Source organism: Peromyscus maniculatus, chromosome 21 (genome assembly GCF_049852395.1).
Source record: "Peromyscus maniculatus bairdii isolate BWxNUB_F1_BW_parent chromosome 21, HU_Pman_BW_mat_3.1, whole genome shotgun sequence".
Taxonomy (NCBI): domain Eukaryota; kingdom Metazoa; phylum Chordata; class Mammalia; order Rodentia; family Cricetidae; genus Peromyscus; species Peromyscus maniculatus.
The window spans coordinates 49,970,362-49,997,930 of record NC_134872.1 but is presented as its reverse complement, the minus strand read 5'-3'; the positions used below and the strand labels follow the sequence as shown (position 1 = coordinate 49,997,930).

The window sequence follows — 27,569 nt, the reverse complement described above, 5'->3', positions numbered from 1 at the left end:
TAGCCTCTTCATTGAGCTCCAGAAGAGTGGAAAACTTTCTCAAGATGGACAGTAACCCCTGAGGTTGGCCTTCTAACCCCATATGCATGGACACACGTGTGCACCTGTCTACACATGGACTGGGGATGTGGCTCAAGTGGCAGGGTACCTAGCATGTACTAAGTCCTGGGTCGGATCCCCTGCACCGCATAAACCCAGCAAACCAAATGACACCCCTGACTCCCAGCACTGGGGAGGTGAGACAGGAACGGCAGAAGTTCAAGGTCGCCCAGGACTACACAAGAGATCCTTTGTAAGTCACTTGTCGAGGCGCGAAGGGACTTGGGAACAGAAGCCTGGCTCCTCACTCACACCCACGGCCGGACCTCTGGAGCTTGGTGGTAGGCCAGTCTATAGTGCTTACCACAGGCCCAGCTCCTCCAGGGCCACCAAACCGGGGAACCCGCAGAGACATCGGACCAGAGAAGCTGAGCTTTGCCTCCCTGGAACCAACCCTCCACCAGTCCGCCGTCCCTCTGCTCTGGAGAGCGATTTCTCTTCCTATGCATAGCCAGATCCCTGGAGTCGGGACAGCTTTGCAGGCGCCAGGCTTCGGGCTGAGTGAAGGGGCGCTGCGGAGGCCCTGGCCCTCTCTGCCTTAATGGAGAAAGGTGAAGGGGCTCCCTGGCAGAGTTGGCGTCCACAGCTCGGCGGCAGGGGAATTCCAGTGACTTAAGTACCTGTGCCTGCCCCGCCTCCTTTGTTTGGCTTGGGCCGTCTCCCCTCCCCCACTCCTAACCAGAAGTACTTCCTCTCCCTGCGAAAAGCTTATGCATCCCGAAAGCAGAGCCCAAGGCCACAGGGTCGTGCATTGAGCACGCGGGGCCCGGGGTGGGGAGGGGGGGGCGAGGCGAGGGGAGGGGGGCTGCGACCTTGGAGGGGGGAGGTTGTGGAGGAGGAGCCAGCCAACGCCCAGGGCGGAGGGCTCACGGCCCCGCCCCCTGGCGACTCAGGCGTCCCTAACGACCAACTGCGCCAACCGCAGGTGAGAGCAATCTCCTGGGTCCCCGGAGCAGGTGAGGCGACCTCTGGGCAAGCGGATGCTCTGCTCTTCCCATTCAGACCCCACTCACACTGGTCTAGCTCCAAAGCCCCACCAGCTCCTGCCCCCCACGCGGGTCTGTGGCCATGCAGCCATCATCTTAAACTTCCTGTTTTCTGTAATAAATGGGAGAACCGTTTCTGCGGTTACTTGAGGCCCACAGAGCATTCCAGTCTTGTAAAGGTGGGACCCCGGCTCTGCATCCCACACAGCGGCTCTCTGTAAATTAGTCCAGAGGCCTGGAGTTCAAGTAGAGAAAGTGAGTACCTAGGAAGAGGAGGGCCTCCAGTCCTCAGCTGAGGTCAATGCTGCAGGCCCAGAGGCTTCCGCGCCTCCCTCAAGCCCCCCATGGACCTGGTCTCTCAGGGTTACCAAGGGGAGGAGGAGGGACTTGCTGACCTTTGAAGCTGCTTTTCCTGCTGGGGTGGCTGAGGGAATGTGGCTGGAGTCCTGGGGAGCTACTGCTGGTGTTCCTTTCCATACAGCAGATAAAGGAGCCTGAGCTGGAGGGGGACAGCCCAGGGATTATGGACAAGCCATCTCTCTAGGCCAGAGACCAAGACCAGGCTCTCAGAAAAACTTACACACACACACACACACACACACACACACATCTCTCTTCCTTTAGTCCCAGAAACTGGGAATTCACAACGGGAATTTGGGCAAGAAAAGAGAGGTTAAATAAGCTATAAACAATAGTCCAGGGTCATGGAAACAGGAACCTGGGTCCTGAGGAGGGCTCTCTTTGGGGGGACCCTGGGGTAAGTAAGGGTGGGAAGCTGACTGAGAAGGCATAGGAAGCAGAGGCAGAGAGGTGAGTGGAGACCCCAAAGTCCCCAACAGACCACAATAGCTACACCCTGGGAGGAACATGGGGCATGACAGGATCCTTCGCTATCCCATTTGAGTAGGTGGCAGGAACCTCCCTGACATGGCCAGATTTTACCGGGGACTTGAGAAGGCTGAAAATGGAGGGGATATGCTGGAGATCAAGACTTGCTCCAGGTCTGTGAGCAACATGAAGGGCCCAGCATGGGTAGCATGGAAGAGCAAAACCACACTCTTCTCTTGGGCCCCTGTGGAGTCCTCAAGCCAAAGGATGTCAGCAACGATCCAGCCTTATGGAAGCTTCTGGTGCCAACAGTGAATTGGGATAAGAATGCTGGGCTTTGGGGGTGAAGGCTGGGCTCCACCGTGGTGACGCTCACGAGTGGGAGGAAGTCGCAGAAGTAGTGAGCTAGGCCTCTGCGGCGGTGGCGCACACCTTTAATCCCAGCACTGGGGAGGCAGAGGCAGGCGGATCTCTGTGAGTTCGAGGCCAGCCTGGGCTACAGAGCGAGATCCAGGACAGCCAGAGCTATACAGTAAAACTCTATCTCAAAAAAGAAAGAAAGAAAGAAAGAAAAAGAAAGAAAGAAAGAAAGAAAGAAAGAAAGAAAGAAAGAAAGAAAGAAAGAAAGAAAGAAAGAAAAGAAAAGAAAAGAAAAGTGAGCTGCCCCTCAGAGAAGGGCCCATTGGACAGACATGTACTGGAAGAGCGGCTCTCCCTTGCTGGCTTAGTGACAGGAAGTCCCTTTAGTTTACTAAGCCTCGGTTTCCTCCCGTGTAAAGTGGGGACAAAGGTGTCATAAAGACAAGCCTCACCTGGGACTCTGAGAGCTTGGTGAGTATCACACAGTGAGCATGCTTCTTCTAATGCCCATGTCTTGAGGGCTGGCTCTAGGCCAAGCTTGCGAGAAATGCCACGAATGTTAGCCATTAACCGTCCACATGAGTGACGGGTGACGAAGGTAATATTAATTACTATTCCCATTTGACAGACGATGCCGCTGAAACTTGGTGAGGTTGAGTCCTTGCCCAAGGTCTTGGAGGTGTGAGCAAGTGGCAGAGTGAGGATATGGCAGTCCAGGGACTGAGCGCTGTCGGGCCTCCTTCGGGTACCTGCTATTGCTGGCCTGTGCTGCAGTAAATCATAGCTGTACAGAGCCAAGGCTGCGTGTGAGCCCAGACCACCTGCCCACCACGGCCAAAGTGGGACGCCATTTCTATTGCCTGTACTGAGGCCTGGAAATCCCCAACCCTTAGAGTTGTGACCTAGTGAGGATGCCATCTTCCGTGATTTCACACTCCTGTCCTGGCCCTGAGGACATGGAGATGGACTTGGAGAGAGTACGGCTTTCCCTGCCAGTGGTTACCCTGGTTGGCTGCGCTTGGTGCTGAAGACACAGCCATGTAGAGTCCACAGGCCCGTGAGATAGGTCCCAAGATGGAAGTCAGCTATGCCTTGTCCTACCCACTGACCCACTTCCCACTCCAAGGGCAGAGACATCACGTTGCAAACACACAAGACACACACATTTCTGGTGGCCCCAACTTCTCTGGAATGCCAAAGAGATTCCTGCCCTAAAACAGGGAGTGGGATCTTTTTTTTGTTTTGTTTTTTTGTTTTTTCAAGACAGGGTTTCTCTGTGTAGCTTTGCACCTTTCCTGGGAATCACTTGGTAGCCCAGGCTGGCCTCGAACTCACAGAGATCCGCCTGCCTCTGCCTCCCGAGTGCTGGGATTAAAGGCGTGCGCCACCACCGCCTGGCTGGGAGTGGGATCTTGAACAGGCTTGTAGTACTAAACTTCAATTCTCTCCCCTACCCCACAGGCTCCCAAGGGAGACAGGCTCTAGAACATCAGTTCTCAACCTGAAAGGGTCGAATGATCCTTTCACGGGGGTCACCTAAGCCCATCTGCATATCAGATATTCACGTTACGATTCATAACAGTAGCAAAATTAGTTATGAAGTAACAACAAGAATACTTGTACAGTTGGGGGTCCCCACAACCTGAGGAACTGTTTAGAGGGTCACAGCATTAGGAAGGTTGAGAGCCACTGCTCTAGGGGAAGCTGGCTTCTCTGTCTCTTCAGAACTGTCTCCCTTCTGTGAGCCTGTGGGAGTGTCTGGTTGCTCCACGGATCCCCAGCTAATGGGTTTCTGTCCATCCCTGCAGAGTCCCAGGGAAGAAGGTGACACTCAATACCACCTCAGGGCAGCCTGGCGACAGCCAGCCAGACTAAGGCCAGCCAGTGAATGATGTAAGTGCTATGCCTGTCTCCCCCTTTCCTCTGGTTTCTTCTCACAGTGGGGTAGTCTCCTCTCTTCCTGCGTTCCTTTCTCTTTTTTTCTTTCAACAAGGTTTCGTGTAAGGCCAGATCGACTTCAAACTTCCTATGTAGAAGATGACCTTGAACTTCTGATTTAGGGGTTCTCCGTTTCATTCACCAAGCAGTGAGCCTAGCAATGCTCAGGACCCTGTGGTCCCAACGGAGAAAGAGAGGGCCATGCAAGGAGGCTGCACGTTGAGACCTGAGTGCCAGCAGTTCTGGGGCTTCTGGCCTGATTTTCATGGCCACCAGTCGCCACTAGGCTTCATCCTCTGCTGCGGCAGATAAGCTCTGTCTAAGTCAGGGACAGTGACTCCCAGCAGTGGGGCTCCTGCTCCTTCAAGGACACACAGCGTCCTTCCTTCAGTCAGCCTCTACTTGGACAAATCCTAAGGAAGTCTCTGATTGGCTGACGTAAGGAAGCCATGCCCATCAATTGCTCTAGCCAATAGGATACTCTTCAGAATCTATTCTTAGAAGCAAATAGGGCAGACCCAAACCAGCTACCTGCCTAAGGCAGACCTGGCACTGGCCTTGGGGATGCAGATCCAAGATGCAGAGCTCTGTCTGCTCTGGATTTGAGCTCAGGGTGAGGGGCACAGGTCCTGGGGAGCTGGGGCTCCAGCAGAGGTGTGATTTGGGGCGTGAAGTAGTGATTGAACTAGTCCGGGGGTGGAAGTCTGTCTCTTTCCTAGGAGGAGATGGTAAGAAAGGCATCCCAAGTTTAAGGAGTGGCCTGAACAAAGGCCCCAACTAGCTTTCAGTGTCCTGGGTGAGAGCAGACTTTATTTCAGAAAGCCACCGGTCATGGCAGGAGGCCCTTGTCCTCTGAGGGGCTGAGGGAGCTGGCTTTTGCCCTCCGGCAGTGATGAGCCACTGAAGAGGCCTGCCACCGTGGCTGTGCAGGGCTGACCGTGAGAGGACCAGACTGGGTGCCAGGGCCAGGTGCCGAGCAGCTGAAGCTGTGCGTGACAGACACAGAGTCCCTACGCTGAGGCACAGCCGTGAGAAAGCAGAGAGGGGACAGGCCGGCGCCTGTGTGGCCTGTAGGAAAGGCTGGCCCCTTGCTCTCAGCTCTACCTTCTGTGTGGGTTGAGTCTGAGGGACTTAGATGGAAGCCTCAGGACCTGGGTGTAAAACGCAAAGGAGCTGGGTCCCGTGGCAGGAGCAAGGTGGGCAGAGCCTGAGCGTGGACAGAGTGCCTGAGGCCTGCCATGCAGACATCTGAAAAGCAGTGGCCAGAGTGGCTGGAGAGATGGCTCAGAGGTTAAGAGCACTGGCTGCTCCTCCAGAGGACGTGGGTTTGGTTCCCAGGACCCAGGTCCTAGCTCACAAACACCCGTAACTCCAGTTCCAGGAGATCCAGTGTCTTCTTCTGGCCTTCTCAGGCACCAGGCATGCACGTGGTGCACAAACATTTAGGCAAACACTCATACACATAAAATTAAAAATTAAAAAAAAAAAATGGCCAGAGAGGCTGAGCAAGAGCCAGGAGTGACAGAACCGAGAAATTTCTTTTACGCACTCTCCTATTGATACATTACCAGTAGACCTCTAAGTTTAATTTTACTAATTTTTTAATTGTTTATTTTCATTTTGCGTACGTTGGTGTTTTGCCTGCATGTATGTTTGTGTAAGGCTGTCAGATCCCCCGGAACTGGAGTTACAGACAGTTGTGAGCTGCCATCTGGGTGCTGGGAATTGAACTCCGGTCCTCTGGAAGAGCAGCCAGTGCTCTTAACCACTGAGCCATCTCTGCAGCCCCCTTGTTTTATTTTTAACTGTGCATCTTTGTGTGGGTACGTACCCTTGAGTGCAGGTACCCTCTGAAGCTAGATGGGTTGTGTCCCCCTGGAGCTGGAGTTGGTTGCAAGCTGCCTCTGTGGGTGCTGGGAGCTGAACTCAAGCTCTCCGCAAGAGCAGCATACGCCCTCGGCTGCTGAGCCATCTCTCCATCCCCCATTATTAGTTTTTCAAAATAGATTATTTTTATTGTGGGTTTATTTGAGACATGTAGCCCAGGCTGCCTCAAACTCATTATGTAACCAAGGATGACCTTGAATTTCTGATCCCCAAGTCACCACTAACCCCTTGCCCTTCACCTCTTCTGTAGAGTCAGGGACAAGTCTCAGAGACCTGGCACCCACTGGATGACACAGCTCAGCACACTAGAGGTCTATATAGGAAGACATTATTATCCCATTTTACAGACAAGGGAAGGGAAGAAATTGAAGTCCAGGTAGGTTATGCAACTTGGCTAAGGTCACACAGCAAGTCAGAAATGAAAAATCAACGGATGCCTCTATGTAAACAGTACCCACCTTTAGCTCTGCCTTTTTTTTTTTTTTTTTTTTTTTTTTTTTTTTTTTTTTTGAGCTGTCACTATGTTGCTCTGGAAGTCCTGGAACTCACCATGTAGCCCAGGCTGGCCTCAAACTCACAGAGATCCACCTGCCTCTGCCTTCCAAGTGCTGGGATCAAAGGCTTTAGTTAGAGACGGACAGAGAATGTGAATTTACATTCGATTTGCATACAGGGTGACACCATACATAAATATCTTCCCAGAGTGCTGCTCTCCCCAGGCTTTTCCTCCTTGAGCTGCCTGGCAGGCTAGGGAGTACCATCTGGTTCCTCCCTCTGCCAAGGATGCCTTTGCTAGAGCGGGGTGCTCCCTCTCGGTGGTGGCCGCTAACAGAGGGAAGCTCCCCAGGAAGGGCAGAGGGCCCAGACACCCCGTTCTGCCTCCAGCTCTCTGGCAGGGTCCCTGCAGCAGGAGGGTAAAGGGGTGGCCGCATTCAGAAGGTCCCCCAGACCCAGACATCATTCCCCTCCGTTCCTCTAGCTTCAGCCCCATATTTAGTCTTCTCGCCTCCCACGCCTGCCGCCTCCGTCTGGTATGAGGGGAGACTGAAGTGGGAGCCAGGCAGGAGTGAAGGGTGTGAGGCGAGGCATCGGCGCTCTGGCCAGGCTTGTGTCTTCTGGTCCCCTTCTGTCCCTCCCAACTGCCCCGCCCTAAATGGAGGCCACAGGCTGAGATACGATGTGAACACGAACGTACCTGTTCTTCCCATTCAAAACCTTCCCACAGAGGTTTGAAGAGATGGCTCAGCGGTTAAAGGTGCTTACTGATTGGTCTTCCAAAGGACCCATGTCTGTTCACTGCACCCACCTCACTTAACCTCCAGTTCCAGGGGATCTGACACCTTCCCTGGCTCCATGGACATCCAAATGCACTTGTGTGCAGACACATATGTGCACTTAAATAATAAATTAAAATATAAAAAACTGTGTACAGGGGCTGGAGAGATGGCTCAGCGGTTAACAGCACTAACTTCTCTTCCAGAGACCCAGGGTTCAATTGCCAGCACCCACATGGCAGCTCACAACTGTCTGTAACTCCAAGATCTGACATCCTCACACAGACATACATGTAGGCAAAACAACAACGTACATAAAATAAGAATAAATAAATTTTTAAAAAAGAAATGGATTAAAAAACTGTATACAGATTACACATTAAAATGATGTTTTCAGCACACTACATTAATTGTAAATTTTACTTACTTAGGTTTTATCATTTTTTTATTTTACCCTAAAAAACAGTATACAAATTACTCACTTAAATGATAATATTTGGGGCACACTGGGTTAATTATAAAATTAATTTCAGCTGTTTTGGGTTTTTGTTTTGTTTGTTTTGCTTTTCCTATAGGCTTTTTGCGTGTTTGGGGTTTTGTTTTGTTTTGTTTTTAGCTGGGAGTGCTAGGTAAGCTCGCTACTGAGCTACCCCCCCCCCCAGGCTTTACTTAAGCCTTTTTCTCCATATTTAAAATTTTTTGTCTGGTGGAGGTGACACAAGCCTTTAATCGCAGCACTCAAGAGGCAAAGGCAGGATCTCTGTGAGTTCAAGGCCAGCCTGGGCTACAAAGTGAGTTCTAGGACAGCCAGGGCTACACAGAGAAATTCCGTCTTGAAAAAAAAACAACAACCTTGTCTTATATGTATGTTACCTGTATGTTGTCCATGCACCACCTTCATGACGTACTCTTGGAGGCCAGGAAAGGGGTTAGATCCCTTATTTCTGGAGTCACAGAAGGTTGTGAGCCACCATGTAGGTGCTGGGACTCAAATTCAGGTCTCCTGGAAGAGCAGCCAGTGCTCTGAACTGCTGAGCCATCTCTCCAGCCGCGCCCCCCCTCCCTGCTTTCTCTTTAAATATGGATGCTAGAAAAGTTAAAAACAGGGACTGGAGCCGGGCAGTGGTGGCGCACGCCTTTAATCTCAGCACTCGGGAGGCAGAGGCAGGCGGATCTCTGTGAGTTCGAGGCCAGCCTGGGCTACAGAGTGAGTTCCAAGAAAGGCGCAAAGCTACACAGAGAAACCCTGTCTCGAAAAACAAAAAACAAAACAAAACAGGGACTGGAGATTGACGTGAGCACGGAGCCCTGGCTTCGATCCACAGCACTGGACTCACTGCGTGCGATGAGACATAACCACAGCATTCAGGAGGTACAGACTGAAGAGTCAGCTGTTCAAGGCCATCCCTACTGCACAGCAGCTTGGAGGCCAGCCTGGGAAGCCTGAGACCTTGCCTCAAAATAAATCAATACAAAGACAAAGCGGTCTATCAGCTTCTGTCGGCCAGTGTCCTCAGTCATGCCACCAGGGCCTTCTGGGAGCAGGGAGCTTTCGAGTTAAACAGTTGCTCACTACAGCTCTCCCTTCAGCATTCCCTAGCCTCCCACTCACCCTCAGAGGGGGCAGTACAGGAGCAATCCATCATCTGACTGGAGAACCCGAGTTCATCCATTCTTACGGGGACTGGAGAGGTGGCCCCGTGGTTAAGAGCACTTACTGCTCTGCTCCTGCAGAGGGACTGAATTCAGTCCCCTGCACCGGCCTCAGGCAGCTCACAACTGCCTGTAACTTCGGTGCCAGGGAAAAACAATGCCCTCTTCTGGCCTCTGTGCACACATGTGCACACACACACACACACACACACAGACACACACAGAGAGACACACACCACACAAAGTCTTTAAAAAAATAAAAATAAGTTCCTTCTCGTTTAGTGTAAGCTGTGCAACATTGGGCAAGTCAATGACCTCTCTGTGCTTCATTACCCATTAGGGGGAAAAATGATGAAGATGAGTCATTATCTCCAAAAGGTTTTTGGGGTTTTGTTTGTTTGTTTGTTTTTGCCTCGAACTCACAGAGATCCACCTGCCTCTGCCTCCCGAGTGCTGGGATTAAAGACGTGCGCCACTACGGCCCGGCCTTCAGAAGGTTTTTTAAATTGATTTTAATTTTATGTGCATTGTTTATTTTGTGTGTGTGCATGCATCCATGTCTGTGTGAGGATGTCAGATCCCCTGGAACTGGAGTCACAGACAGTTGTGAGCTGCCATGTAGCTGCTGGGAATTGAACCAGGGTCCTCTGGAAGAGCAGTCAGTGTGCTCTTGACCACACTTAACTGCTTGGAGCCGCCTCCCCAGCCCCCCCCCCACTTTTATGACAAATGAAAGAATACCCAGGGTGCAGTAATGACTACAGTTGCCGAATAACTATTATCTAAGCCTGGGGGCTGTTCCCTGCACACACTGGGGCCCTTGGAATACACTATTTTGTCAACTCCTCTAATAATCCTGTTGGTGGCCATTGCCCTCACTTCACAGAGGGACATCATCTGAAATTCAGAAACATCTGGTCACTTTCCCAAAGCCACACAGCCAGTCTCTGAGATTCTCATTTGGGTCGACTCTCCTCCAGAAACTGACCCTCAAGCACCACTCTGTGCCACCTAAATTCCCCCAAGTAACACACTGTCCCCCTTCCTTTTGCTCAAGCCACGACCCCCCATCCCGCATCCTGCCTGCACCGAGGATCTTCCAGTTTAAGAAGTTTCCTGTTGCAAGTTGCTAAAGGGCTTCCTGCCCTTGCCTCGCCCGCAGCCAGCATGCAGGACATCCCAGCAACATCGCCCGGCCCTGGGTCTCGCAGCCAATCGGCGTTCAACATCCAGCGCCAGGCGTCTGCCGTGAGTGGTGCCAGCTCAGGGCCTCCACCCATGAAGACTGGCCCAAGCCCTGCCCCAGCCCACCTGAAGCCCAAGCCCCCAAATATCCGGCGCATGCGCCGGATCATCTCTGAGGACGCAGAGTGGACACTGGCCATTGTACCACTCCTTACAGAACTCTGCATTCAACACATCGTCAAGAACTTCCAGAGTGAGTTCATCTGCCCTGGGCTGGAGGAGGGGGGACCACCATACCCCGGCCTGGGAGCACTCTTAAATCCACCCCCATCCAGCACCAGTGGTGTCTCCTGCTGTCCCCACCCCAGACACACACACACACACACACACACACACACACACACACACTCTCACACTCACACACACAGACACACACACACACTCTCACACTCACACACACACTCTCACACTCACACACACACACTCACACACACACTCTCACACTCACACACACACACACTCTCACACTCACACACACACACACACACACACACACACACACACACACACACACTGTGCCCTCCATGCTTTCACCCTTCTCTCCTCACATCTCTCTCCAGTAAGTCTGGACTTGGCCACATTCTCCTTTTCATCCTCCCGGAAACTCTCTGGCTCTTGTCTCCCATCTGACAGAGTCTTCCAGAATGCAAATGGGTTCCTGGTGTCCTCTGAACTCTAGTCCTTTCTAGAGAAAAGTTGTGGGCCTCTCCTACACCCTGAGACAAGGGCTTCCTGAGGCCCGGCCACCTAACATAGTGTGTTCCTCTGTTGTTTATTGGCCATGTGCTCCAGCAAGCCAGTGTGAACTCCAAGAAGCCGGGGCCCTGGCTCTTTCCTTTTTTGGTTGTTGTTGTTGTTGTTGATTCTCAAGACAGGGTTTCTCTGTGTAATAGCTCTGGTTATCCTGGATCTTGCTCTGTAGACCGGGCCGGCCTTGAACTCATAGAGATCCACCTGCCTCTGCCTCCTGAATTCTGGGATTAAAGGTGTGTGCCACCACCTCCTGGCTATTTTTTAAATGCATTGGGGTGTGTGTGTGTGTGTGTGTGTGTGTGTGTGAAAGAGAGAGAGAGAGACAGAGGAAGAGAGAGAGAGAGAGAGAGAGAGAGAGAGAGAGAGAGAGAGAGAGAGAGAGAGGCAGGGTGGGGTACACACCACAGAACACGTGGAGAGCAGAAGAGAACCTCATGAAGTCAGCTCTCTTCTACCTCTGCATGAGTTCTGGGGTGCAAGTCAGGCCACCAGTTCTGCTCAGTAAGCATTGTTGGCTCACTGACCCATCTTTCCGGCCCCACGTTTCCTTCATTTTTCTCCAGCAGCTTCTGGCACATAGTAGGTGTTGAAGTACATGGAGTTATTCTGAAATGAATGGTTGAAGTCTGACTGGGAGTCTCAGAAGTCAGCTGTCTCTCCAGCAGACTAGATAGATAATACACTGGGGTCTGGCTCTGTGTGTCTGTCCGTTCTTCCCTAGGCGGGTCAGCCTGGGACCAGACACTGCCTGGTGCAATGGCCAGCAGGCGAGAGAACCCTGAAGAGCGTCTGTTTAAGAGACTGTTTCTCAGCCGGGCGGTGGTGGCGCACGCCTTTAATCCCAGCACTCGGGAGGCAGAGCCAGGCGGATCTCTGTGAGTTCGAGGCCAGCCTGGGCTACCAAGTGAGCTCCAGGAAAGGCGCAAAGCTACGCAGAGAAACCCTGTCTCGAAAAACCAAAAAAAAAAAAAAAAAAAAAAAAAAAAAAAAAAAAAGACTGTTTCTCCTCTCAGAGCAAAGCTCCCAAGACCGCAAAGGGCCTTCCCTTCCCTCAGTGTGTCCCTAGGCAGGACATCCCAGGGCGCCACGCTGTGTTATCCCCAGCCTCGCGGCTGAACCCTGTTTTTCTTCCCCCCCGTTCCCAAAGACAACCCTATCCTGAAGCAGCTGCTCCCAGAGCACCAGCAGAAGGTCCTGAGCCACCTGCCCCCTGACCTGCCGCTGACGGTGACTGCCAACCTGATCGAAGATGAGAGGTACTGGCACCGCTGCTGCGTCAAGCGCTGGCCTGTGTGCCACGTGGCCAAGCACGGTGGCAGCTGGAAGCGAATGTTCTTCGAGAGACACCTGGAGAGCCTGCTGAAGCTCTTCATCCCGGGGACCACGGACCCCAGTGTGATCCTGGACCTGCTGCCCCTCTGCAAGAACTACGTGCGCCGAATCCAAGTGGACCAGTTCCTGCCGCCCGTGCGGCTGCCAGCCCCGCCCCATCCTGACGACCAGTCCGACTCCGGCAGTGAGGGAGAGGGGAACGAGCCTGAGAAGGACCACTACCAGCTGGAGGAGCTGGTGGCTGGCCTCAAGCACCTGGAGGAGCTGGACCTGGTGTACGGGGTCAAAGACTGCGGCATGAACTTCGAGTGGAACCTCTTCCTCTTCACCTTTCGAGACTGCCAGTCTCTGGCGACCACCATCAAAGCTTGCCACACCCTCAAGGTACACCCCCCCCCCTCCAGGACTGCTTCTCCCCACCTCTTCCTCTCCTTCCATTTCCTTTCCCTTCATCAACGGAGAAGGGGATTGTTTAGACGTTTGAGTTTTCAGAAGCTTTTTTTTTAAAAAAAAGATTTATTTATTTATTATGTATACAGTATGTCTGCAGGCCAGAAGAGAGCACCAGATCTCATTACAGATGGTTGTGAGCCACCATGTGGTTGCTGGGAATTGAACTCAGGACCTCTGGAGGACCAGCCAGTGCTCTTAACCTCTGAGCCATCTCTCCAGCGCCCCCCCACCTTTTTTTTTTTTTTCTTTTTTTTTGAGACAGGGTCTCATATGGCTCAGGCTGGCCTGGAATCACTCACTGGTAGCTGAAAATGACCTTGAATTTCTTATCCTCTGCCTGCACTGTACACACACATAGGCATGCACGCTAGCACACAAACACACCTGAGTGCTGGGCTTGCAGGCGTCCGCCACACCCAGTCTACGCGATGCTGAGGACCGATCCAAACGAAAACTACCCAGGGCGAGGGTGCAGCGCAGAGGCAGGAAGTGTGATGAGCACGTGTGAGGCCCTGGGTCTAGCCTCTGCCACAGGATAGCTGGTTGTATCCCTCACTCATCTTGTTGCTGTGGTTAAAACTCCTGACAGGCACAGCTTTAAGAGGGAGTCGGTTATTTGGCTACAGTTTCAAGGGCATGGTTCACCATGGTGGGGAAGCCGTGGTGGCGGGGATGTGAGGAGCTGGTCAGGCGTGGGGTATGGAGTAGTGGTACTCAGCTTTCTCCTTTTCATTCAGTCCAGGACACCACCCACAGTTAAAGCTCAACGAGATAAACTGGGCCCTGGGGACGCACGCTTTTGATCCCAGCACTCGAGAGGCAGAGGCAGGCGGAGCTCTGAGTTTGAGGCCAGCCTGGTCTACAGAGTGAGATCCAGGACAGCCAGAGCTACACAGAGAAACCCTGTCTCAAGGGGGGAAGGGGGAAAAAGTCTAATTAGGAAATGTAGCTAGCTTTTGAACTAGATAATCCCCAAAGACATGCCCAGAGGCTCATCTCTAGGTTAGTCTAGATCTTGTCAAGTTGACAAGACTAACCAACACACTGGTTATACTGAAAATTTCAGACAAACAGGTATGTCCCATGTAACAGTTGGGCTGCACATCCAAACGTTGTGGTTTTTATCTGAAATTCAAATTGAACTGGACGTCCCATGTTTCTATTTGTGAAATCTGGCAGCTGCAGCCTAGCTGCAGTTTTACATTTATATCGCTGCTCATTAGTGCCTTTCATCCCACCAGACTGCTCGCTCCACAGGGCACAAATGGTGCAATTCTGATTTTTTTCTGCATCTTCAGCACCTGGGACAGGGCCTGCTACTGTCTGTCTGGTGAGGGAGGACACAGCACTTCTTCCTCTTTTCAGAGTCTAGCTAGTATCTTGATGCCGCTCCCCCGCCATGAGGAGCCATACCTTCAAAACTGGGAGCCAAACGACCACGTCCTTCCTTAACTTGCTTTTGTTGGGTATTCTGTCACATCGACAAGACAAGATCCTGAGCACATGTAACACGCCCAGTCTGGGGCTGGAAGTCAGAGCCTATGCTCAGCAGGCACGAGTCTGGGGACTCAATTCCTGGCACCAAAATGTAAAAATAAAAAAATGGGACGGGGGCACTGGGTTGCTAGAGCGTTTGCCGCTCGTGCATGAAGCCCTGGGTGGGGTCACCTGCACTGCATGAACCGAGCGTGGGGTTACCTGTCTGTAATACCAGCACTCTGGAATTAGAGACAGGACAGTTGAAAGGTCAGGGTCATCCCCGGCTTCATGGTGACTGGAGGTCATCCTGGACTACAGGAAACCCTGTCCCCAAAAATTCAAGTGGTGCCTTAGTGGTTAAGAGCACACACTACTCTAGCAGAAGGCACTAGTTCAGGTCCCAACACCTACATCAGCTCACACCTGCCCGTGACTCCAGCTCCAAGGGATCTGACTCTCTTCTAGGCTCCCACACACCCACACACAAACACACATGCATAGCATACTTAAAAATCGCTTTTAATAAAACAGAAAACATGAACGAGGGATGGGGTGGGGAAAGAAAGAGGGGGAAGCATATTTGGCTTAAATTCTGGTGGCTGAAGGGACTCTGAGGCCACACAGTGCCAGCATTAGTATTTCCCCTCCATGAATGGTAGAAAAGCAGGAAGAAAGGGACGTGTGCAGAAGAGAACACGCAAACCACTCTTGCAAGAACTTGGGTCCCAAGAGAGCCTCACCAAGAGCAGTGTCCCTAGTGACCCAGCTGCACTCCAGCAGGCCCCACCTCTTAAAGGTCCCACCATCTCTCAGCATCACATAGGGGACCAAGCTTTAGCACAAGAATCTTTGTGGGGGTCAGTGAGGGGGCTGTCGACCTCATCCAAAGTAAAGTGCCATCCAGGGGTATTGGACTGCACATACGGAAAAAGCCACCAGACTTATGAAAGAGAATGGCCTGGGCAGAGTCACAGTAGACATGGTTGGTCACCTAGGAGACCATTGCAAGTGCAGATAAAGTTGAGGTTTGGGGCTGAGAATGTAGCTCTGCTGGCAGGATACTGTCTATCATGCACATCATGAGCCAGGTGTGGTAGCACACACCTTGATCCCAGCGCCTGGGAGGCAGAAGCAGAAGGATCAGAAGGTAAAGGGTTATCCTTGGCTACATATCAAGTTCAAGGCCAACCTGGGCTACGTAAGACTATTCTAGTGTCCTTTCTATTGCTGTGATAAAACATTCTGAACTAAACAACTTGGGGCAGGAGGGATTTGGCTTACACTTCCAGGTCCCAGTCCATCATCAAAGGAAGTCAAGGCAGGAACTTGAAGGAGGGCAATTTGCCATTCTACATAACATTTCCTCCAACCAAGGAACTCACTTCACAGCCAGAGAAGTCCAGCATGAAGTGATGGAGGAATTCTGCTTGCAAGCTGGCTCATAGACCAGCTTCCACTCAGCTAGATTTCTTTCTTTTTAGGATTATTATTATTATTATTATTATTATTTGTTTTTTCGAGACAGGGTTTCTCTGTAGCTTTTTGGAGCCTGTCCTGAACTCGCTCTGTAGACCAGGCTGGCCTTGAACTCACAGAGATCCACCTGCCTCTGCCTCCCGAGTGCTGGGATTACAGGCGTGCGCCACCACCGCCCGGCTTATTTTTATTATTATAAATTATATGTATGAGAGAGTACATCCACAGGAGTTCAGATGTCCGCTGAGACCAATAGAAGGCATCAGATCCCCTGGAGCTGGGGTTATCAGCCACCCGGTGTGGGTACTAGACACTGAACTCTGGTTCTCTCCAAGAGCAGTACCAGCTCTCCCGCTGGAGCTGGCTCTCCAGTCCCTCTGCTAGCTTTCTCATACCGTTCAAGACCACCTGCCCAGGGATGGTGCCGCCCACAGTGGCCTGGGCCCTCCTACATCAATTAACTATCAAGACAGTCCCACACAGACATTCTCCCAGTCAACCTGATCTAGGTCTTCAAGTGAGTCTCTCTTCCCAGGTGACCCTAAGCTGTGTCCCTGGCCCCCTAAAAATGAGGGTAGTTAGAACCACAGCCATATCTGGAAAAAAAAATGGATGAAGCAAAGAATCTGGAGAGATGCACAGTCAGATCACCTGCCACCATGACGTAAGGAGGATGGAGACAGGAAGGAAGAGGCAGAGGTGGCAGCCCCCTCTCATGAGACCAGATGCTGTGGGAATCGTTGGCAGACAGGGAACAGACTAGGAGGACCATTCTGAGGGGGAAAGCGTGAGTTCCAGCTCAAGGGGGCCAGAGCAGAGAGCATCTTGATAGCTGGGTAGAGAACCTGATGCTGGGAGGAGAAGTCTAAGTTGAGCTTTGAAAACTGTGTCTTATGTGTGACCTTGCATTTGGATGGAGTCTTACAAGGAAGAGCCAAAAGGGAGGCAGAAGCCCGACGCCTGAGGAAAGTGGGGGGAGGCGGGGAAGAGGGCATGGTGTTGCGTCACCGATCCCAGAGAGGGCCATGCTTCAAACAGAACGGAGAGAGCCAGAGGTGGGGATGGAGCCCAGGGCTGGCCTAGGGGCCCGGGAGGTCCCTGGGAGTGGGGCACTTCAGTGGGTACCAGGAGCAGAAGCTGGGCAGCTGTGGAGACGGAGAGAGTGGGAAGTGAAGAAGGAGGCTGTGATCAGTTTTGTCAAGAGCTCTGTGAGGTGGGGAGCAGAGCTGGAATAGATGAGGGAGCTGGGCCTCTGGATAAGAAGTTGCGTGTATTTCATGCTGGATCTGTCGGCAAGGAAATCGTCAGTTATATATAGGAGAGCGGCTGGCGGATCAGGGACAGCTCTTGCTGGGGCTGAGACCGGAAGGGAGGCAGTGGGCATGTGGTGAATTGCCGTGGAGGTCTGCGTTGACATCAAGAAAACAGCAGAGGGTCCTGTTCAGGGGCCAGGAAAACAGAAGAGAGGCCACCAGTGGGAAGGGGGCTCGTAGGAACGCTGGCGTGTGAGGAGACTGGAAAGGTTGAAGTTGTCCCAGATTATAAGAGAACTTGTTGTCCAGAGAAATACGGTTGGATTGGCACGCCGCGCTGGAAGGTTCTGTGATACCAGCCAGTGACACAAGTGAGCTTTTCTCCTGTCAGTTGCTTGGTCAAAAGAGTGCAGAAAACATGGACCTGGCTGGGCACGGCGATGCCCTTCCCACGGCCACCTGCCACCAATTCTGTATCCCTGGGTGGATCGTCCTCCCCTTTAAAAGCCAGGCAGGCGGCCAGGACCCAGTGCTGAGCCTCCAGCCACTTTGTATCTTCCTTCTCACCAGCAGGGCAGTTAGGTAGCGCAGGCTAGCCCAGACTGGCAGATGCTATAAAACCCCTACCTGCCCGCAGATCTTCAGGCTGACCCGAAGTAAGGTGGACGACGACAAGGCGCGCATCCTGATCCGAAGCCTGCTGGACCACCCGGCCCTCGAGGAGCTGGACCTGTCCCACAACCTCATTGGAGACCGTGGTGCTCGAGCGGCCGCCAAGCTGCTGAGCCACAGCCGCCTGAGGGTGCTCAACCTGGCCAACAACCAAGTGAGGGCGCCCGGGGCACAGTCGCTGGCCCACGCCCTGGCCCACAACACCAACCTCGTCTCCCTCAACCTCCGCCTCAACTGCATCGAGGATGAGGGCGGCCAAGCCATTGCCCACGCCCTGGAGACCAACAAGTGCCTCACCACCCTGCACCTCGGTGGCAACGAGCTGTCCGAGCCCACGGCCACACTCCTATCCCAGGTGCTCCCGGTCAACACCACACTCATCAGCCTCAACCTCTCCTGCAACCATATTGGGCTGGTGAGCCATGGCTTTCTGGGGCAGGCGGGCATGGGGCGGAATCCAGCTACCACACTTGCACGAAAGCGCTAGACTGTGCGGTGTACTGCAGAGAGACTAATGTCCTCCTCTGTTGTGCGCACTCCAGTGTGCATTCTTTTTCCCTTCATCTTCATGTGTCTGTGGTATCCAGGCATGTACATGTTTTTGCATTGTATTAGCCTGTGCTCATGTGTGCGTGCCTGTGGAGACTGATGTCAGGAATCATCCCCAATTGCTCTTCCACCCTGTTCACTGAGGCAGGGTCTCTCAGGCAAACCCAGAGCTCTCTGAAATGACTGGTCTTGCTTGATAGCTTGCTCTGAAGATCCTCTCTCTCTCCCTGGAATTACAAGTGGGCTGCCATGCCCACTCGGCATCTCCATGGATTCTGGAGATCCTCATTCCGGTCCTCATGCTTGCTCATGAGTGCTTTCCCCACTGAGCCAACCTCCCAGATCCACGTCCCGAACAGATAGGTTACACGTGGCTCCGCAGAAGGTATCCCATCTGTGTGGAAGTGTGTGTACATGTGATCTTGGGACAAATAGAAAATGATCCTCTGCCTCACCCCTCCCCAGGATGGTGGGAAGCAGCTCCTGGACGGCATGTCGGACAACAAGACCATTCTGGAGTTTGACTTGCGTCTGTCAGATGTATCCCAGGAGAGTGAGTACCTCATTGGCCAGGCTCTGCATGCCAACCGAGAGGCCACCCGCCAGCGGACCCTGAATCCCGGCCACTTCATGTCACCCGTCACTAACAACTGCCCTGAGAATTCAGTAGGCTAAGACAGGGGCAGGCTAAAACAGTGATCTGATGGGTCACTGTGGCAGCCACACCTTCATTTCACACCCTTCCTGTGCCTGTCCCTGGTTCTGAGGAAGAAGGGAGAAGAGGAGATCTCGAACCTCCTCAGAGTGAGTTTATATGCATGAAGATGCTGAAGGGGGCCTAAGGATGAAGAGCTGGTAAGCTAACTCCTGGACCTGAAAATGGTCATTTCTAGACCTGTACAAATGGTCAGCTTCCAGGAACAGGAAGGCAAAGGACGCTAGAGAGAGTGTCCCTGCCCAAACTCTTCATGAGCACCATCTTGATTCACCCCACCCCTTCCCCTTTCTACTAAGCAGACCCCGGAGCTCTGATCTACACACACACACACACACACACCAAAGCTCTGCTGGTCTCTCTGCTCTCCCACCCTGCCTGTCATGACCTCGGTGTGCTCCACGTCTGCACATTGTACCATCACTAATTCTCAAGCTGGGAAGGAGTACCAAGGAGCAGAGGGGCTCAGACACAGAGACCTCCTGCCAAGGGCAGGGAATGAGTGTCACTCCGAGGAGGGGCGTCGGTGAGTCGTCCACACTTTTATTGTCCACCAGTGTGATTTGTACAATCTTTGCGCTTGGAATTCCATGACAAAAAGGCCACAGTGTGATGCACCCAATTTGACAGAGATCTGTCTTCTCCCGAGCCAGGCCCAGCCCACCCCACAAGCCCTTATCCTCAGGACATACAGTCTTCCTGGTACCCTCCATGAGTCCCTGTCACTCTGTGACTGCCCACCCTGGGGCTACACCCATAGGAATCATATCAGCCTACGGATCCACGAGAGGACCCGACTGACCAATTCAGGCCCAGCCCCTTGTCTCCCAACTCTTCTTGAGCTGAGTGGCCCAGAGCCCACCTATCCAAAAGATGGGAGACTGAACCGCAGCTGCCGTCCAGGAGGGCCTGCACTCCAGGGACTCTTTGCAACAAGCAGGCGCTGAGCAGAGCACCAGAGGAGGCCTGGGAGTGACTATGTGTGTGCCTGTCCGGGCAACCTAGAGACATCTGTACCTGACACCCTCTGACAGTTCCAGAGTGCAAACATGTAGGTGTGAGGGTGTGTGTGTGTCTGTGTGTAGCCACAGCTGCTAGCAGAAGTTCTAATTAGAGAAACAAGAACATTCAGTGTAAAGTTTAATTTTAGAGATTAATTAATTTTCTGGTTTTCATTTTCCCTGGCAATCAATAAAGCTACCAAGAAAAGAGACCAAAGAATTGCTTTCTCTCTAAGTCTGTGCGTGTGTGGGAGGTGAGGCTGTCTGTATGAAAAGACCTAGGCAGAAATGGTCAGACAGAAATAATAACAAGGCTTCCCCTCCTTCTCTCCCAAGGCCAAGCTCCGTCTCTGGACCCAGCATGATGGAGAAGGAGCCAAGCCCTTCCCTCTTTGGAGCTGTGAGGTGGCCAGGCTGCCCCTAATGAGAACAAGACATCCAGGTGCCAGCTGGCCAAGGACTGGGGCCCGAGGCCACAGCTCCACCACCACCTGTGCCTCAACAGATGTCTGCTCCAGGGAAAGCTGGGTGCTCCGACAGCCAAACTGCCCACCCCCTCGGACAAACTCAAACTCAGGGTCCTCGAGGGCTCAGTGCTGACAGGCCAGGGGGCTGCTCAGGAACCCTGGTGGGCAGCTATGCTGATCCCGTGGCGCAAACCTCTCCCTCTGACACCCCTCTCCCACCCAGCCATCTCTGTATGGCTAGAAAGCACAACCCCATCTGAGCCATATCCCGGCCCCACGATCTGGGCTTCCCACATCCCCCCCTCCTGGGAAGAAGGGACAGGAAGCCAGAAGAGATGTTGCATAGGTTGGGGCCACTCCCATTGGTTGGTGTGGGACTGGCACCGCCAGGAGGAAGAGGGGAGGCCGAGAAGATGGAGCTCTGATGGGGGAGGCAAAGCAAGAAGCCGAGGGAGCAAGACTGGATGGATGTGAGCCCGATCCCTGGGTGCTAAGTGTGCTGGGAAAACTTCAGCCAGGGCAGCTGGGAGAGCAAGGGGCCAAACACAGACATGCACAATGACGCACGGGGGGTGGGGGGGGTGGGGTAGGGGGTACAGGGAGCGGGAGAACAAAGTTGGTGTCAAAGCTTTGAAGGGACAGGACAGGGGCTGGTGCCCTGGGGCTGTGGCGTGAAGCCCCTCTGAAGACAGAACTTGAGCTCACAGGATAAGAGGACGTGGAGGGTCTGGCAAGAATGGCGCTCCTGCCCCTGGATTTGAGTACCTCTCCAGGGAGGGCTTGTGATGGACTCAGCTCCACCCAGGCTTGTGTAAGGGGCGTACTACCCCCTAAGCGTCTCTCCCAGAGGAAAAGCTGCACCGCGCCGCCACCCCTTCAGAGCTGGTTTCACTCCGCCCACCATTACCAACTCTGCTCTTTCTCCTACCTGCCTCCTGAGTTCTCTTGACACCAAGGTGTGTCTCAAGCTCTGGTCCACTTGGTCACCCACCCTGCCCAACTCTAATGAGGGCCTCCAGGATGGCACCTTAGCCTCCCTAACGGAAGTACCTACCCAGAACCCAGGAGAGGAAGCTTCTGATGGATGGGAGGCTGGGTCTTTTCCAGAAAGGGCCGGGGCATGCCCTCCCCAGCGCCCCCTCTGGCCCCCTGCACCCTGACAACAACAGCTCTTCAGAGCCGGTAAGCCCGGAGGTGAGTGACGTCATTGGCGTGATGAAAAGTCCCTCCAGGACCGGACCTCTGGGGCCCAGTGAAATAAACAATCGTGGTGGGCGTGGCAGGCAGGAGCCGACAAGGTCTCCCCGCCAGCGCCAAGAGGCCAGAACCGTTCCCAGGTGTGGAGAGGAATATCGGGCTGCCAGCCGGCCCCACCCTCAGACCCGGTGAACTCAGCTGGCTGGAAACCAGCCCTGCTCTTCACCAGACCACCGCCCCCTCCTCAGGGGCCCGGCCAAAAAAAAAAAAGCCCCAAATGCCCTTCCTGCGGCTTGCCATGGTGGCTCCCTTGGTGGGGAGGCCAAAAACGGGTCCCACATCATAGTTGCCTAGTAACAGTCAAGACTTGATGAAAGCCTGGGCGGGAAACCTCGAGTGTGCGTGGAAAAGGAAGTGTCCCCGTAGGAACTCGGTGGGGACTAGCAGAGCGCCACCTCTGCCCCGGTGGGTGGGATTCTCGGAGAGCTGCCAACCTCCCCCGCCCTCTGTCTGTGTACAGGGAGCAGTCTCAGGCCCACTGGGGTCTCATCTGGGCGTGCCCCTCACCTCCCGCCTTCACGCATACCCTGCCTGGCCTCAGTCACCATCCTGCCTTCCCCTGCTACACACAGGGAGCACAATATGTCAAGGGGCAGGAGGGAGAACGGCGCAGGCCCCCTCCAAGGGCAGGAGGTCACAGTGAGGTCTCCACGCAGGAGCCATGGCGGTGCAGTGGCCGGTGACTGTGGCCCAGACACCCCTCCTGACGATGGACGATGAGGACAGGGAAGTAGAGGGCGTCATGATAGGGCGGCGGCGGCCCGGCCTCCTCCTCGTCGTCCTCGTCCTCGTCGTCCCGCATGCTGGCCTGGCTCGACAGACGCGTCTGCTCCGTGGGGCAACTCGCCTCGTTGACACTCCCGCTCCGGCTGCGCCACAGGCAGCTGCGCCGGGAGCCGTAGAGGCGACCGAGCGAGAAGCGGCTGCCCCCGCATCCCGCACTGGCTCCGGGCCCCTGGCCGGCCCGCGGGCTGGCGCAGATGCTCAGCGCACTGCGCGAGAAGATGGACGAGCTGCTGACCGCTCGCTGACAGTGCTCGCAGCTTCGCCGGTACGGGGCCACGCCCGCCGCGCCCGGGCCACCCACCCCGCCGTAGCGACACGTGGGCGCGTAGCCACCGCCCCCTGCCCCGCCGCAGCGCCCGCCCAGCCCAGCCAGGTCCATGAGCACCGCTTCCGAGTAGCTGGGTACCAGCTGCTGGTTGGAACGGATGTGCCACTCGAGCTCGGTGCTGTCCACCGTGTTGACCCGCGGCAGGCGATGAGTGAGCGGGGGCAGCAGCTCGTCGCTGGGACTCAGGCCGCCGCCCGCGCTGCTGGCCGAGCCCGGCCCCTCCAGGCCGAAGAGCTTCTCCACGTGGTAGTGCGCGTACGCCGTGCGGTACTCGGCCAGCACGCGCAGCGGCCACGACAGCGTGAGCAGCGCCGCGGCCCAGAAGGCCGACGAGCAGGCGTACCAGGGTGGCCGGGCCGGGTCGGGGAAGGCCACCATGAACTCGCGGAAGTCCACGTTCTTGAGATGCATGCCCTCTCGAGCCTCCATGTAGTCATCCAAGCCCTCGTTCTCGGCGAAGAAGCGTGCGCGCTGGCACAGGTACGCGTTCTCCGCCTCCACGCTGGCGAAGCTGAAACACTTGGTGAAGCGCAGCCGCGTGGCCGGCGCACCCTCCAGCCCCACCAGCGCCTTGGACACGTCCCGGACGCCACAGCGTGCGTAGTCAAACTCGGCCTCCGCCACGTGTGTGTTGACACGCTCGTGGTAGACCTGCAGCGCGCAGGAGGAGGCTGGAGTCGCAAGGGGAACATACCGCGGCTTGTCTACCCATCCCCGATACTGAAGCGGAAGTCACTATCCCTGGGATCATCTCCACCATCATCTCCTCCCCCTCCCTCTCCCAACCCCAAGGGGTTTAATACGGTAAGTGGTGGTTGCCCTGAAAACTCTGTACCACGCACACCCACCTCCTCTAAGAGGCTTGGGCTGAGATCCAGAGACCTGGGTTTAAGTCTAGCACTGCCAAGGAGAAGCAACCTCAGGCGAGTCTGAGCTGAGGTCTCCCTAGCTGTGAATAAGTATTCAGTAATAATTACGTCACTGAACAGGTAAGCATATACATGTAAAGCCGCCTGCCGTCGGGAAGCCTGAACAGACTCCACTCTGGAGCCAGCCAGCTTGAGTTTAAGGCCCATCTATCTCCTCACTTACTGTTTGACCTTGGACAGGCTGGCTGGTTTGTTTGCTTGTTTTAACCACTACCCACCCTTTTGCTCCTTTTTAAATGGATATACCTACTTCACAGGTTTGCTGTAAGGATTAAATAAAGTTTAAAGTCGGTAAGTGCCTCGAGCTCGGCTCTGGTGGTGTTGGCTGTTATTCCTGGGTGCCCATGGGGGCTCACCGCTGTCTCCTGCCCCCTCGCGAGCACAGGGAAAGGCAGGCAATCCAAGCAGCCTCCCTCTCATCTTGAACAGCCTGCACTCACCTCCAGCCTCTCACCTGGGTGGTCGTGTAAGCATCTCCGTTGCGGTATCGGGTGACCTGACGAGTCCGGCGCACATAGTGGTAGCTGATGGCCTTCCACCAGATGCAGGGGGTGGCCTGCTGCATGCGGCCCACCCGCTCCCGCACGCTGCTCACGTCCACGCGGTGCTGCAGCTCGTGGCGGGCCTGGCAGTGCCAGCACTCCACCAGGTAGACCGCGTACAACATGAGCAGGAAGGCCAGGGGGATGTAGACGTAGCCGTTGGAGCAGGGGCTGTCGTGGTACATGAGGCTGTTGCCCTGGTAGGCGCTGCTGAAGGTGAGGCGGGTCACCGTGGTGACGTGGCACCAGGCCACCGCCCCCAGGCAGCCGTACATGAGCAGCGAGAGCAGGAGGCACTTCCAGTGGGACTCACGGCAGAGAGATTTGGTGAAGGAGGGCTGGATGGGTCGCTGCTGCTTGGACGGGCAGGGAGGGGTGCGGAGAGGAGGAGGGGGTGAGACAGAGTGGCAGGACCCGGCACAGAGACGATGAACACAGAGATGGAGGGACACAGGGATGTAACAGGGAGAGAAGGAGATGGGAGCCAGTGGCCACAGATAAACACAGACGAAAAGGGGGCCAGAATGCCAGTACAGGAAGGTGCAAAGAGAGACGCCCCAAGAGGCGGAAGTGGAGGCCCAGGAGGCACAAAAGACAGATGGAGAGGATGGAATCCAGGAGGAGGCCAAAGACAGACACAAAGACGGCAGTGAGACAGAGAAGGTGTGGATGGGGAGAAGGAACAGACAAACGGGCATTAGCGAAGGTAGCTCCCCAGCCCAGACCGCTTCCAGGTGACCCAGGAAAGGAGGGAAGAAGGGCCCTCTGACATCATCTCCTCTCCTAACAGGTGGGGCCCTGGCTTCTTGCGCATACTGTCGGCCCTGGGTTCTAGAGAAGCCACTCTCCTTTGGCTCACCCACCTCTCCCCAGCCCCCGCGGACAGTCTAATACTTCCTGTGGAGAAGGGGCTTAATCCAGGCCAACCTCGTTCTCCCACCCTCCCTGCGTTCTTCTGTGAGTCTCCCCACTGTTCACGCCCGCCTCCCAACAAACGCACATTCTTCCCCTCTGTCCCGGGACGGGGAAGAAGGGCTGGGGCCCCTTCACACAAGACCGTCCAAAAGGGCAGAGGCCTGTGCCTGAGCAGAGGAGGGGATGGGAGTGAGGAAGGCGCTGGAAGCCCAGCCATTTGTCACTAATTTCTGATACTCTCCTAGGGCCTGTCTGTTAAAAGCACTTGGCACATTCGGAGTTGTTTACATGTCTAGTTCTCCACCAGATGGACCGCTCCTGAGGGCAGGGCCCGTGTCTCATCCTCCTTGCTTCCTAAGTGACACCCAACAGGCCCATAATCAATGAGGGCTGAGTCTGACTGCTCAAACGGCCTGTCCCCACCCCTCCTACATGGTTGCACACCCATGCACATGTGCGTGTGCACACACACACGCACACACACACCCTTCTGCTGCAGTGCTGACTGGCCCCTTTAATGCCTCATGCCAGGCCCGGGGGCCAGCCAGAGAGAGAGAGAGAAGCCAGTGGAAACGAAGTGTACAGTTAACAAGCAGCAGGCCCCAGATTTCTGTGGCTAGGCAGGGGGAGCCGGAAACAGCACCCAGCACGTCCCTGCTAGGGAGGGAGCGCTGTGTCCTTGGAAGCCGGGTGCATGTGTGCACCTGCGCGGTGCCCACCTGGTTATGTGCCTGTCCCAGTGTGAGGGCAGCCGAAAGGGGCTGCCCGCAAGTCTGTGCCCACTCTCCTCCCGCCCCCGTGCCGTGCGCACGGTGAGCACAAGCGTGCGTGTGCGGCTGGGGCGGAGGGCTTACAGCACTTCCCTTGTGTTCTTTGTCTCCAGTTTCCCAAAGACTGAAGTAGGACCCTAACTAGGTACATGCTTAGTACTGACTCCAAAATTCTTAAGCTTAGTGCCCCCTAGGGGGAGCCTCGGGCAGTGAGAGAGAGAGGTGAACAGCCCCCTTCCACACACACTCGCGCTCCCGGTGACCCCAGGGGGGATGGCCTCTGGACGCGTCTGACCTTCCTGCGGTCCCAGCTCGGGTGACACCACCGCTTCCCCGAGGCACCCTTCTTGCTTCCTAACCCCCCCAGTCCTCCTTCCCGGCCTTCAAGGTGGGATGCCGCCCACCATTCTCACCGGGGGCCGACGCAGCCCCTCTCCGCTCAGCCCGGGGTCTGCGAGGCTCCGCCCCGGGCCCCTCCCCCTGCCCAGGACCCCCCTGAGCCCCGCCCCCGGCGCGGCCCCTTCCTCGCCACCGCGGACCGAGCCGGCGGCCAGGTCGGGGCACTGGCGCCGGACTGCGGCTGCAGCGGCCGGCTCGGGGTGCGGGGCGCCGGCCGCTCTGCGGCGGAACCGACGGGGACCGTGCGCGGCGCGGGGGATGGGGGCCGGGTCGCGGCCGTGCGGGGACGGGGGTGGGGGGGAGCACCGAGGGCCGCCGGCTCTCACCTCCTCTCGGGCGGGGCCCTCGTCCGCCGCTGCCATGGGCTCCTCCGGGACCCCGGAGCCGCCACCGCCGCCGCCGCCGCCGGCGCTCTCTCCCGCGGCCGAGCCAGGGGGGGACATGGCGTAGAGGGGGCGCGTCGAGCTCAGGACCTCCCGGGGGGCTGCCAGGGGCCGGGGGCATCCTGCGCTGGCCCTGGGGAGGGGGCGCGAGGGGCGGGGCCCTCTCTGCTCCCCACCCCCCGCCGGGGGGGAGGGGGCCTAGAAAGGGCACGGAGGGGGGGGCCGGAGGTAGGGGGATGGGTGGGAGGGCGGGCTGGAGGGGCCGGGCTGGGGGGGCCGGGGCCGGGGGCGGGTGTCACCTTGAGGCCCTCGCGGCGCCGCTCCGCCTCCCGCCCGCTCCCGCCGCCGCCTTTTGTCTGAGCCGAGCTGGAGCCAGCGCGCCCCCCCTCTTCCTCCCAGTGCAGCAGAGCCCCGCCCCCGGCCCCCCAAACTCCGCCTTCACCAAGCCTTCCTAATAACCACCACCACCACCACCACACCGCCAAAGGGGTGAAGCAACAGGGGCTCCCCGCGCCCTCTCCCTCAGCCCTGCTCACCGCATCTTCCTCCTGCCTGCCCATCCTGGGAGGCTCGCAGCCTCAGCTCCTCTCCAGCTGCCCTCGCTGGAAGGGCCCTGGGGAGGCGACCAGCATCTCTCTCCCATCCTCAAGTCCTTGGGGCTGAAGGCTGGGGAGAGGAAAAGGAGTCTGGGCATCCTAGGGAAGACCCTCAGTCCTAACTGCGTGGTGAAGGCGTACGTCAGGAACCGGACTCCAGGGGGATGGGATAGGGTGTCAGGGAAAACGCCGAAGCTAGATTCCAGAAAGGGCTACTAGAGGGCAGAGACTGGAAGCCCCTGAC

The 27,569-nt window shown here is 55.6% G+C and overlaps 2 protein-coding genes across 8 annotated transcripts; one reads left to right on the top strand and one right to left on the bottom strand.

Annotated features, from left to right (window-relative positions):
* The first annotated feature begins 872 nt into the window (after positions 1 to 872).
* Drc5 (dynein regulatory complex subunit 5) lies at positions 873 to 20,173 on the top strand. Of its 6 annotated transcripts, none has more exons than XM_042266399.2 (7): positions 894 to 1,024; positions 4,082 to 4,166; positions 6,349 to 6,474; positions 10,083 to 10,463; positions 12,171 to 12,739; positions 17,654 to 18,103; positions 18,703 to 20,173. In XM_042266399.2, exons 4-7 carry the CDS (start codon positions 10,193 to 10,195, stop codon positions 18,910 to 18,912), a joined length of 1,500 nt encoding a protein of 499 aa, XP_042122333.1. In that variant the 5' UTR covers positions 894 to 1,024; positions 4,082 to 4,166; positions 6,349 to 6,474; positions 10,083 to 10,192; the 3' UTR covers positions 18,913 to 20,173. The 6 variants fall into 6 exon arrangements, with proteins under 6 accessions (XP_015859016.1, XP_006985041.1, XP_042122333.1 ...); XM_042266398.2 differs by having other exon boundaries at positions 913 to 1,055; XM_076557793.1 differs by lacking the exon at positions 894 to 1,024 and adding an exon at positions 2,600 to 2,744.
* Positions 19,472 to 26,942, bottom strand: Tmem151b (transmembrane protein 151B). Of its 2 annotated transcripts, XM_076557792.1 has the most exons (3): positions 26,673 to 26,942; positions 24,175 to 24,615; positions 19,472 to 23,442 (listed from the first exon to the last, which is right to left on the bottom strand). In XM_076557792.1, exons 1-3 carry the CDS (start codon positions 26,787 to 26,789, stop codon positions 22,312 to 22,314), a joined length of 1,689 nt encoding a protein of 562 aa, XP_076413907.1. In that variant the 5' UTR covers positions 26,790 to 26,942; the 3' UTR covers positions 19,472 to 22,311. The 2 variants fall into 2 exon arrangements, with proteins under 2 accessions (XP_076413907.1, XP_015858994.3); XM_016003508.3 differs by lacking the exon at positions 26,673 to 26,942 and having other exon boundaries at positions 24,175 to 25,672.
* Positions 26,943 to 27,569: the final 627 nt, after the last annotated feature.